Genomic DNA, 12,830 nt, shown 5'->3' with positions numbered 1-12,830 from the left:
AATCTTCGCGAAAGCCTTCAAATACCACTGAAAACATGCATGTGAGGCTCCAACTCTGGCACCGGTGCAATTAAATCTATCACTAAATAAAAGGCCATTGTGATAAAACTGTTGCATCTCTACATATTTGACATACCCTGTACAAAACAAGTTAAAACACAATTACGTAAGGTTTGGTATGAAATGTGATAGTAGGCAATTGCTTCATCTCCACTGGTAAAGCATCTCAATGAACAAGGGCTCTAGAATTAAAAGACATGTACATGTTTGTTTGCCCTCAGCAGACTGAGGATCAATGGGTTGCCATTCAAGTAATGCGGACATTTCCCAAATAAAATACTTTCTTCAAACAGTTAACTGGAATTGAATTTCCTTTTTCCTTTCTGCGAAATAGAGGAAGCTATGTATGAAAAGGACTTGGGGGGGGGGGGGGGGGGGGGGGGGGGGAGCAGGGGGGGTAGGAGTGGATCAATCTCTTAAGCCATCTAGACAGTGCGGAGAAGCTATAAAAAAGGCAAATAGAATGTTAGGTTATATAGGCCAATACAGCTGAATTCAAATCAAGAGAAGTTATATTAAAATTATACAATGCACTGGTACGACCACACCTAGAATAGTGTGTCCAGTTCTGGTCCCCTTATCATAAGAAAGACATTGAAGCGTTGGAGAGAGTACAGAGGAGAGCAACACGATTAATTCCAGGATTGAAGGGTATGTCATATGAAGATAGACTGAAAGAGCTGAATCTGTATAACCTAGAATGGATAAACTTAATAGAGGTATTTAAAATTGTCAAGGGATTTAACAAAAGTAGCTGCTGAGAATTATTTTTCACAGGTCACAGAGAGCAGAACCCTCTCTGTGACCATAATAAGACCTTTAGCTATCCACCTGGAGGAAGGGTGGCCCATTTAGCCATGGATTCCCAGAGGTTTAATTTGCTCTACTAACTTGGTTAGGGGTTTTTTTGTTTTTCCTCTCCAGAGTGCTAAGGGACCACTTTTGCATTAGCGAGCAAGCATAGGTGGGCAGAATTTCTTATGTTCATGCAGTTTTTGTTCATGTATAGTAACCCCAACCTAGGGCATGAATTTATAAGCAATTAATAATATTTATAATAATCATTGTTAATAACAACAACAACTATTAATTATTAATAAAAATATCATAAATAATAATAATAAAAACAATAAAGCAAGCTGCATTTGAATTTATTGGGGGCCATAATATTCATTCTGCTGAATGGTTCAATTTGGACACTCTCATGAAAGCACACATTACTAGTTAAAAAGCAGAACTACTGTGTTTCGAGAACTAGTGTTCTCTCCAACTCGTTTCATAACGCATGTCATAGCAACTAGCTCCTTGTGTAAGAATTTGAACAAAATTAATTATTATTTACTTATTGTGTTCATATTTATAGTGTGGGTGTTTCGGAGGAATAACCCAGCAACGGTCATTATTATAATGCGTTATAATGCGTATTGCACCTGCGTATGAAAGTATTGCAATTTTAAGCAGAGAATCAGATCTCCTTAAACCACATATGATCATAGAACATATTTCGATTTTTACTAAGCTGTAAATTAAAATATATACGGTATATATATTTGAAGGATATTCACAAACCCAAATACAAATCGCTTTACTTCATTTAGTATAATGTGGTCCTATGGAACATTCTGATTTATATAGACTGTGGTAATTTGCTCTATTCATTAAAATTAAAACTGTATTTTTTTAATGTACAGTATAAACAAACAGCTACTTGACCAAATTCTCACTACTTAAACATTTGAAAGGGGACTGGGAGGGGGTGAGATTTGTCAGTGAAATAGCAGTTATTATTATTATTTGATTTTAGTATTGGGGGACGAATTGTTGCACACCCATTTCCTACCTGAACATCACCTCAATTCTGGAACACTTAGCTGCCGCTTTAGCTAGCTCTTCTTCCTTCTTTCTTTTAATTCGCTGCTGGTTTGGCATTGCTCATGATCGGGAAAAAACCACACAACTGCAGTGACCCTGCCAGACAACAACTCTGTGACTGAAATCCTTGGAACTTCAGCGCGGTCAAATTCAGCTCAGTCTGAACTAATAGCACCCCTCCCTCTGTTAGCCCTTTATTAACCAATGATATGTCGTTCTCGTGGTTTAATGCTGGGAGGTGTATAGTAAAAAGAATGGCAACAATAATACATCATAATAATGAGTCATTTTCTCGCATGACGAGATTAGACGAAACCGAACTGAATTGTGACATAACGGGCCAGCTGACGTTCAGCAAGTCTGTAAATGGGTTATAGATCAGATGTGCTGGTGACGGGCACCGGCAGCGGGCATGGAGGCAAGTTTTGGTCGCAAGTTTTTTAAATTTGGAGAGGCATTGCGGCAAAACATGTTGGGCAGCATGGCAATTGCCGTCGGGTTATTTCGCGCCCTGCCAACGTAATATTCACCTTACTTATTCATTGCTCTACGTGTAGTGTAAAATTAAGCTGCAGGTCTAACCACGACTCTACTGTACCTAGACATTTACATTCCATTACCATTCCTACTGGGGAAAAATAAACTTTACAGGATACTGCCTATTTAGATTGACATTCATTGAGAAATTGTTTAAACAAAGACGTGCATGTTATTAAAAGCAGTTCATAGGTCCTGTAACAGAGTTTCCCCAATTTTCTATTAAACATGTATTGTTTTTTGTTTTAATGAAATTACAGGATGCTGGAAAAATCACTCACAAAAATGGAAAAGGTCCCAATATGAAACGTATTATTCCCCCTCTATTTGGGTAGCATCTTAATATATGCCAACAACAGATACTAACTGACTCAAGGAGATTTAAACCAAGCTACTGCAAAGGAATGCAATCATTATTTCCAAAGTATATACAAATGTATCTAATAAAAAGTAATGCTCTACAGCGAGGAATGCCTACAGTGGGATTGAGATTTGTGCATCTTAGTTTGAAAATAAATAACTTTTTTTTTTATATTATCCACTAAAGTATTTTTACAACTGTTAAACCAGTGTATGTGCAAAAGAAGGGCACATAGATCTGAAGATGTCAGAAGAAAAGGTTTGTTACCAAATGTCAAATATGTGTAAAACATGAAAATAGCATTCCAGGTGCTGCTGTATCCAAAATGCTCCTTCAGACCTCATTGTATATTACAGTGAAAACAAAATGGTCACTGAGCTGTTTACAAACGAGTATTGGCACACTTCTAATAGCACCCAAAAATAAGGTGGAAAAAATGTCGTTCAATTTAAAAAAGTGAATCAAAATGCACCAGGTGAGACGATATAAAACATATACAAATCAAGAAAAGACAAAGAGTAAAAAAAAAAAAAATAATAATTACATTCATTGTAGGCATACAAAAATAAACCAAATTAAATGGTACCACAGGAAAAACTATAGAACAGTGGCCCTCACTTACAATAATAGGAGGGACATAATTGGGGGCCACAGGGCTAAAATGACATTAAAACATGTTTCTTAAGTCACTGAATCTTGCCTCACACCCCTCCCTGCTTTTGTAAGCTGGGGGATTTGCAAACTAGATTTAACAGCAAGTGAGTGGATATAGAAAGGGGGGGGGGGGGGGATGGCGCATACGTTGTGTCATATGAGGACCTAGGACATTAGGAACCCAAGGTTGAAGCCTGCTGCAGGGGATTTTAAATGAATACCCCACTTTTGTTAATGTTCCTTCCATTTTGTAATGTAAATCACAGTATGCAGGAAACAAATAGTCAGCGTTGTACAAATGGTATGAATGGAGTTGTAAAGTGACCTTGGTTTCAGCTTTGTTAAATTGGCCCTATGGATTAAGTACCTGTAAATAATGGACATAACTTAGCCTGATCAATCTGAATCCCAGTACTAATACTTGGCAGTTTCTATTGGTGCTTTTTTATCTTCAGAAGAAAAGGTGCCACACACACTCATATTTGTTTAAAGAATTTAGCAATTCCAATGAGCAAACGCTTCCCTGACTGACTCTCTCTCTCTCGCTGTACCTGTGAATATGCTGTAGACTAGTACAGCAATATAGTTAGTTTCTAACTCGGGTATAAGTATACCGTTTAAGCATAGTGAAAGTACAGATGCATAATGGATCCTGTTAGAACTTAATTGTTATGCAAGTGGTGTTGCCCTGCTAGCTCATTTTGTTGTATTCTGTCAAGTATGAAGTGTTAGGTCTTCATAATCTGAAAACCAAAAAGTCACATGACCCCAAATATGGCCGTCTTGTGCCACAGGTCATAGTGAAGGGTTTAACCCCCCCCCCCCCCCCAAGGAGTTTAAATATAAAATAACTAGTTTTTACAGTGCTCTGTACTAAACAGTACAGAAAGAAAACTTAAACACCCCATTCCCGCTGATTGATTAGCGATCCAACGCAATCTATGAGAGATTTCCTTAAAGGTTACAACTGCATTCCTGACAGCTATTTAAGACGAAGGTTAGTCTTAACAGGGGTATTGTTAGTAACACAAATAGTTACTTTCATTAATATTTGATAATCAAAGCATCGTTAAATCAGTCTCATATATATATGTTTTGGTTCAGAAGGCAATTCTCACTCTTGCGAGATAAAGACGCTCTTTGCGTCCAGAACACCTATCGAGAATTACCTGTTATCAAGACAGCTAAATTTGGATTCCAGCCTTAAACACAGAATGATAATTGCCTTATGAAACTCACTTTGTATAAAGTATGAAACTCAATTTGTATAAATCACATACAAACAAATACTATAGTGTTCATTAACTCAAAGCATGAATTGAAAGCAATAATACTTTTCTTACATTCCACTTAAAACAAAACATTAATTTCACTTTAAGGTCTGCTTATTCTCGAGTTCATAAGAGGATTAAAACACTACTTGTTGAATACTTAACAGACGTTCATCTCCTCCAGCTGATCCTTCTCTTCAACAATACAGGTGCTCGAAGGCTATCCTGCTGGCAAGGACAGGTCCAGGTTCCGGGGTCTGCCTTCCTGGCGTTTCCTCTCCACTCCAGTGTACGAAACAAATGTCTTTGCAATTCCCCCACCAACATGTGCACTCTACGTCCGGTTATATCTGGTATATTTCAGCACAAAGCTACAGGACTGCTAGCTCAATAAATTGAATGTATTTCAATTTACTTCAACTTCAAATGTTCATCCAACTCTTTCTCCATTGATCAATCAGGGCTAAGTTAGAGATTTGATTAGAAGTAATTTAGGATTTTAGGACGTCTTACACAGCAGACTCCCACATCAAGGCAAACACTACAAGTTATCTCGTACAGAGTGTCCGAAAACCGTATCTCTGTTCCAGCTGGTCACAGGTTGGATCTCCAGATTGTCACAGTTCAAAGACTGGTTTGTGTATCAGATCCTTGGATTTCGCGTCGGGAGCCCTGTTTGAGTGTCGCGCTCAAGCATTTGTAAGGTTCTCTTTACCACTGTAATTGGATAGTTTGGTTATTTTGGGCAGTGCCGGAGTCCACATGGAGTGTTTCTCATTGGTTGTTCTCGTTCCGATGCAACCCCTTGTTCTCCATTGGTCCGCTATTCCGCCCCCTGTCGGCTGGATTTATGTGATGGACTGGCTCCTGTCTTAGGTGTCAAAGTACCCAAAACTTTCTGGCTTGCGGTGCCAAAAAGGTCATTCTGCAATCGTGAATATAAGCCATTTGTTCAGCAGTGAGTTTATAACTCTTTTTAAAAGCATTCTTTGTCAGTGTGGGAGTCTGTGACCAGAAACCAAGAAGACATAGAGAATGGTTTAAGATTCCCCCTCTGTATATTTCAATTCTGTTACTTTCACACACAGAATGATATTATGACCCACTCTGACGCTACAATCTGAAACCTAGCATATACAATTAATTCAAGAAGCAATATTCACATTGTGCAATTAATGAATATGACTTAATTATTTTATTTTTATGTGCTTTGTTTTGCTGAGTCAGTCTTTATTAAATGACAAATATCACTACATGAGCTACAAGATTTACCGGTCAGATCTTTTACTGCATAATCAGCTGCTGTAAAACTGTGGTCAAGTAATATTATTGACTGTTTACACACAAAATGCAGATACACCCACACACACACACACAAACACATACTGTTACTATCTATCTATGTTTAAATAGGCATGGTACTTAAGATGACTAAAGACAAAGACTATCTAAATTCCATTTAAGAAGTTCAAGTCAAATGGAAATGTATGTTCAAACTCATGTACAGTACGAACCCCTTCTTCCTCCTCCTCTTCTGCTGATGTCACACCCAAAACAGTCGTATTTTCTTTGTATATTAGGCAAGAGCAACAGTGGGGGGAGGGAGGGTATTTTCACGCTAAATGGAATGCTATAAAGTACTTTTTTTTTTTTTTACCCGGGAAAGGGAATTGATGCTTGGGTATAGACATGTTGGTGTGGTCTGTCTACTGTGAGTCAAAAAAAGCGAAACGAAGAGCTGGTGTGTCAGGCCTTTAGGGTGATAAAAGGCACAGTGCAAACATAGATACACAGTATAAAAATGTAGGCATTAATGAATGGGTTAACACTGCATTTGCTTTCACTTTGAAACTTTTTACTCCTACGCACTCACCAGCTGTCTAGTTGGCTCATCGATCTGAGTGCCTCTCGTGGGGACACGTTCTGGCAAAATTGAGCTACAACAGTATTACATTGAAAGCCTTAAATTGAGTGTATACAATCTACGTTAACTGTTTACCCTTGTCCAGGTTTTTCCACACACATTAATGTGATTTCTACAGTAAGTAGTCATACTTCAATTTAATACAAATTAACACCAGTAAGCCATGAATTGCAGTGTTTGTGGCAAAGGGAAGCTGCTCCAGATTTCCTATAGTAGCTCATGCTAATCTCCTAAGGAATTGGTATGTCAGTTTGTGCTAATCTCTACTAATAAAATTAATAAGAAATATCCATAACCATTTGTGTATGTAATTTGTATACCAAAGTGATTTTCCATTTGAAGTAGTTTCCATGTTTTTCCATTCATATACCTATAACTTGATATTTATGTACAGAACTTTTACTTTCAAGCTACATTGTTCAAGTAAATGCCTGAATTTAAAAAATATATATTAAAAGAAAGAAAAAAAATACAACTTACTGAAGAAATCGCATGAATGTTTACAGAAAATGCAACAGAAACGAACTGAAAACTGTAAAATCAACAGTGTTCGAAATCGCACTTTTTAAAAGGTATCATCTATTTATTTATTAATGCACTTGCGCATTCTCTGACTTTGTAGTTAATGATGAGAAACGGCGACATGGGAAAGTATGTATACTCAGAATCTTGGAAGACTAAAAATAAATGTAAGGACTGTGTGGTCCCTTGAATATTTTTAAAAACTTAATGTGTCTTGTTTTGGTTTTTTGTATAAAATGCAAAAGAAAAAATGGAATACATGAAAAAATACAAAACAAAATACAGCTCATGGCTTACCTTTTCTGTATTCAAATTTACTACCAATTAATACTGCTTCTTATCTTATGCCTTTAATTTAGAAGTTGCTTCATATTTTTCTCTTCTGTCTCATTTGCATTATGGTATCTATATAATGTGACATTGTTTGTTTTTGTGCCTGAAATATAATTTCTGTTTCATTGGTGTCTGGTCTTTTTTTCACCACTTTTTTCTGTGTGTAATAAAATTACTGCAAAATCAAACAGTTTGCTTAAATATGTGGGCTTTACTTATTTGAAATTTACTGTGTGCCAAGACAAGTTTGTGGTTTTAAAATTCTAAAATAAATAAATTATTTTGCAATTACTTTTCATATACACAAGTAACTTTTACTTACTCTTTAAATCTTGACACCTAAAATCATACAAAAATGAACAAAGTTATACAGTAAGACACACATTTAGGCCCAAGATATGCTGTTTTAGACCCTGAAATTAATTTTCGGTGGGGAGTGTTGCCACCTGCACCCACGCTGGGGGGGAGGACCCCCATACCCCCCTGCACTTATCAAAGGGAGTAGAGATTCCTGCAGTTAATTCTTAGTAGAGGCTTCTGACTGTTAGGAATGTGCTTTTGGTAAATTTTTATGAACGTTTAAACTTTTCGCAATGTCAGCATTTAAACCATATCTACATATACACACACTCTTTAGGAGGCACTGTGGTCCAGTGGTTAAAGTCCAGGGATTGTAACCAGAAGGTCATCGGTTCAAATCCCAACTCTGCCACTGACTGACTCACTGTGTGACCCTGAGCAAGTCACTTAACCTCCTTGTGCTCCATCCTGCGGATGAGATGTTAAATCAGTGTCCTATTGTAAGTGACTCTGCATATAATGCACAGTTCACAGCCTACCTCTGTAAAGCGCTTTGTGATGGTGGTCCACTATGAAAGGCGCTATATTAAGAAACTAGATATTATTGTTATTATTATTACATTCTCCTGGTTAGTATTTTCTAACCAAATAAACCCTAAATAAGCAACTAACGTTTTAACATCGCTTAAAAAAAGTTCTGCTTACAATTGAAAAAAAGTTGGAAATACTTTCACTTCTGGAAAAGGTAATTACCAGGGATAAAATAGCACAATATTTTGTAATTTTAAAGAGCACTGTGACTAATATTAAAAAGTCTGCCTCAGAGATTGACAAGTTTGCGATCTTTGATAGTAGTGTTGGGTTTTGTGAGATCTACTGTTGCTCGAGACGAGTACTTGAGCATTACAATTTCCGAGTACTCGAATCAAACGGCACTCTCCTCCACATACTGTACTAGTGTTCATAAATCTCCCAAACATTGCCACAAGTCCTATTATAAATGCCAAATTAACACACAATCAAGGAATATATTAAGTAATTAATATAATCTTTGCCTTCTTGTGAAGCTAATTGTATATGGTCAAGTATTACTAAATAATGTAAAGTATTCAAATTCACGTATCCACACAACTTTACATTAAATTGTAAAAAGAGATGCCTGGCCTACCTGTTTGAACTGTGTCTCAGTGGTCCTTTACTTTAGTGCAGTAGTTCCAACATACAAATAAAAACTGTCCTAAACAAACGGCCGTTCGGTCCAAAAGCTTACAGAACAATTTCAAGTGAAAAAAAGCCTTCCACCTATGGGAAGACTGGGGAATGGGATCCACGAGTCTGTGGTAATTTCAACTATTACATCAATTTAAAAACTGCTGCATTCACGATTCACACGCACTGTCCTCATAGGGGATAATGTGACCACGCACAATGTTCAGCCATATCTATAGCAAATGTTGTTATGGGTGCTTGCTTTTTATTGCCATCAGTAGCTCCATCCACAATAATTCTGAATGTTTTCATTTCAAACTGTGAAGCATTGAACTTGTGTTTTTGTGGTATGTTAATTTTGCTTGGCATAATTATTTACATACCATGGTTTTCTCATTCGGTTCCTCAAAATACTTCCAAACGTGGCTTCCTTTGTTTAGAGATGCCATTTTAAATATAGAACAAACTCAGAAAAAAAAACGCTTGGCTTCCATTGTTCAGAAATGCCATTTTAAATGTACAACCAACTCAGAAAGAAACGCTGGTCATTAACGTTATTTAACCCCGCTGTGGAATTGATACCATACCACACCTACTACAGGCAGAAACACACACAGTGCACCAATGAAGCGCCAGATCGACCAAGAATAAAACCCGCCCCAGTGTCAATCTTTCTGTTGCACCAATTAGAAAAGCTACATAGAGGCAATTGCCAAACCCCTTCCTTTTTTTTTTTGTTGTAATATCTGCTTTTCTATGGCACTAGAGCAGTCTGATACGCGATGAACTACTGATGATAAAATACTAAAATGAATGCATAAAAAATATGCGTTTGGTGACATTTGTCACGTGACCGGTTATACTTCTAGCATATTATTAAACATTTTACCACTTCTTTAGAGTTTATACGTTTAAAATTCCCATCCCTACTCTGTGTGTCCTCCTGACCTGTATCTGTTGCCACGCAGAGACAAAAGTTTTTTTTTTTGTTTGTTTGTTTTCACCCAATTAAAGAATCATAATTTTAAGAAGGCAAATTGATTGTTGAACAGGAATGTCCTGCAGTTTCACTTAAGAAAAAAACAAACACCACCAATTTCCAAACCAGATTCCTGGGGGCCCATAATAAAAGTCTACAAACTTCACATTTAAATTCATGAAAAGTGTTATTTCACTGTTCTGGACAGAGGTATGCATTCTGATACTCATATGTAACACATCATACATTTACTTTCACTTCATTATTTTTCTTCCCTCAAACAAAACAAAATGAGAACATCTGGTTACATTAACGTGCATCTTTTTTTTTTTTTTTAAATCACACAGGCAATCTGTGTTAGAGTCACAACAAAACCAATGGACTAATGACCTCTTTGGAAAGAAGTCCCATTGCATACCATTGCAAGCCATTCCAGGTTTCACTGCGAGATTTGTTAGGTTCCCTCATGGTAAAACCAGCTTACCTCATTTTGGAGTTCATCGTCACTCTTGGTAGACGCCAGACTCTCAAACAGGGTTGTACATAGATCTTCAGCCGTGGTGGATCCTAATGTTCCCTCCAACAAATACTTCTCAACCTCTCTCCTTAGAAGGGAACCATCCGTGTTCCCAGAGGATCTGGGACAATCTTTGTCAAAGGATCCATTTCTCAGGTGTTCCTGCTGATTGTTCACAAATTTATCATAGTCTAAACTGAATTCCTTAGACCCTTTTTCATCATCAATATTTAATGGCAAATCCTCTAAATGGTCTAAGGCATACAAGTCAAAGGAGAATGTAATATTTTTGCCAAAAGGTACTTGATCCTTTAAACAGTTAGCACTGTGAGTCTTTATAAAGGTTTCTAGCTGTGTTTCATCAAAGACAGATGTAACCCTGTTCACTGCATTGCAAGCAGCACTGGCGGAGGACGATGGAAAAGGTCCAAACATCTGCTTGATGGTTCTAGTCTCTTCCTGACCAAGTTGGTCCTTGGCGTAAAACGTTGTGAAGAGAAAAACCGCTGCACTTTCAATCATATCCTGCCCAAACTCTGCCCCAACTGTTAAAAAAAAAAAAAGCATATTAATGCACTTGTGTCATTTATAAAACAATAAGAACATGCTTACTGTAAGCAGTTACTGAAAACGGGTTTCAATGATGACTACCTTTCAAATGCAAAGGTTACACAATATTGGTACCGAGTTTATTGGTCTCAATCACCACACAGTTCAGTACAAATTATCTCTCTCTGCTGAATAGCTCCGGTGTGAAGCTAGTGCCATCCCCATAATCTTTCAAAGGCACGAAATTCCCAGTCAACAAAAATGGGAAAGGGAGAGTACTGGCAAATTGTATCGACTGTCCTGATAATGTGTTCCAGGGACAGAGGCCACGATTTTAAATCTTTTTTTAAGGTATAGAAGTAGCAGGAATCCACAATAATTTAACTACCCCTTCCTATAATTAAGTTGCTTCTTTCCTTCTTGGAAAATGTGTTTCTGCCTTTGCTTCAGAATAGAGCATTCCACACAGTACAGAGTAGACAGGTGCAATTATAGAACTTGTATTTATTAGTATTAAGCTGTCCGTTTTTAGTTTTTAACCATTTATTCGAATTTCACTTCAATCATTTATTACTGTAACGTATCTGTAAATGACAAGTTGATTTTTATTTTTCTTTCAAATGGTATCAGAAAATGAATATTGATGAAACTTGTCTGTCTGAAAAACTGTCTGGCTTAGTAATTTAACTACAGTATATATAGTTAGTGTTTGCTGGTAGGAGCCTTAAAACATAAGCTCTAGAAAGATACAGACAATTTCTATGCTGGACACGTTATTTTTATTTTTTTTAATGTTACTCAGCACCACCGATTAAAAAGACCAAAGAAAACCTTCCATTTTTAGTAAAATGTTATTATTTACCTAGATTTAAATATATAGAAGATGTATATTTTTTTAAAAGCTTGTATTTCCACTTGATTTATTTTAGCTAATTCTGCTATGTTCAGTAATACACAAACCTGAATGACTGCTAACTGCACAAGTACTGTATTTTATTGCTAAACTTGACAAAGCCTTTGGATGGGATTAGAAACCAATACTACACTAATTTCCAGTAACCCTACTTTTTTTAGGGATACAGCTGTTTAAGACAAACTGCATCAAACAACACTGTAATGGAAGACAGATTTAATCATTGCATTTCTGGTTTATTATAAAACAAGGTTAATGTAGATATAGACCATACAGCCTTATACTCAATCCCTTCAATTTGTCAAGCGCAGTAGGAAGTGAGAATTAGGAATACCCGAGCCTTTCAAGTTTTCTGAAGTTGAGAGACAAGTTTAAAGAATGAATCAAAAGTAATGAGATAAAACAACAGAAGTGTCTTTGGAAAGGCCTTGTGTAATATTTCAGTCTAATGTGACGGCTTCGGATCAAGTGGAGCTGTTGATTATTCTGCATCTCATTACCATTTCTATCATTAATGAAAGACCAGAGAACACAGTAGGGGACTGCTTTATTATATTTGTACATTTCCCCAAAGCTTTTGCTTTTGTCATATAAATCCTTGGCGTATGTTATATACAAAATGGATGGGGAATTTAAATGAGCTGAGCTTCAGCGAGTGATGCCCAAGTAAACTTATTAATCACAATTCCAAGAACCCAACTATCTCATTTTTAGGCCCTTGTGAATTCTACTCAGGTTTATTTTAACTCGAGGCAAATGGCACAACAAAAGATTGTTTTAACACATTATACATTTTCATAACAACAAATAATTTTGCTGAATCTAAAGA

The 12,830-nt window shown here is 36.7% G+C and overlaps 1 protein-coding gene across 2 annotated transcripts in view; it reads right to left on the bottom strand.

Moving 5' to 3' along the window:
• Positions 1-12,830, bottom strand: part of ascc3 (activating signal cointegrator 1 complex subunit 3) — a 265,685-nt gene that overhangs the window by 245,794 nt on the left and 7,061 nt on the right. For both annotated transcript variants that reach the window (XM_059024632.1, XM_034003889.3), the window contains exon 4: positions 10,507-11,084. In XM_059024632.1, coding sequence (XP_058880615.1) covers positions 10,507-11,084 — 578 coding nt within the window. The remainder of the gene's footprint in view (positions 1-10,506; positions 11,085-12,830) is intronic.

This window comes from Acipenser ruthenus, chromosome 5 (assembly GCF_902713425.1).
Source record: "Acipenser ruthenus chromosome 5, fAciRut3.2 maternal haplotype, whole genome shotgun sequence".
Lineage (NCBI taxonomy): Eukaryota > Metazoa > Chordata > Actinopteri > Acipenseriformes > Acipenseridae > Acipenser > Acipenser ruthenus.
Note: the sequence above shows the minus strand (reverse complement) of the source record. Positions and strands in the feature narration are given on the sequence as shown.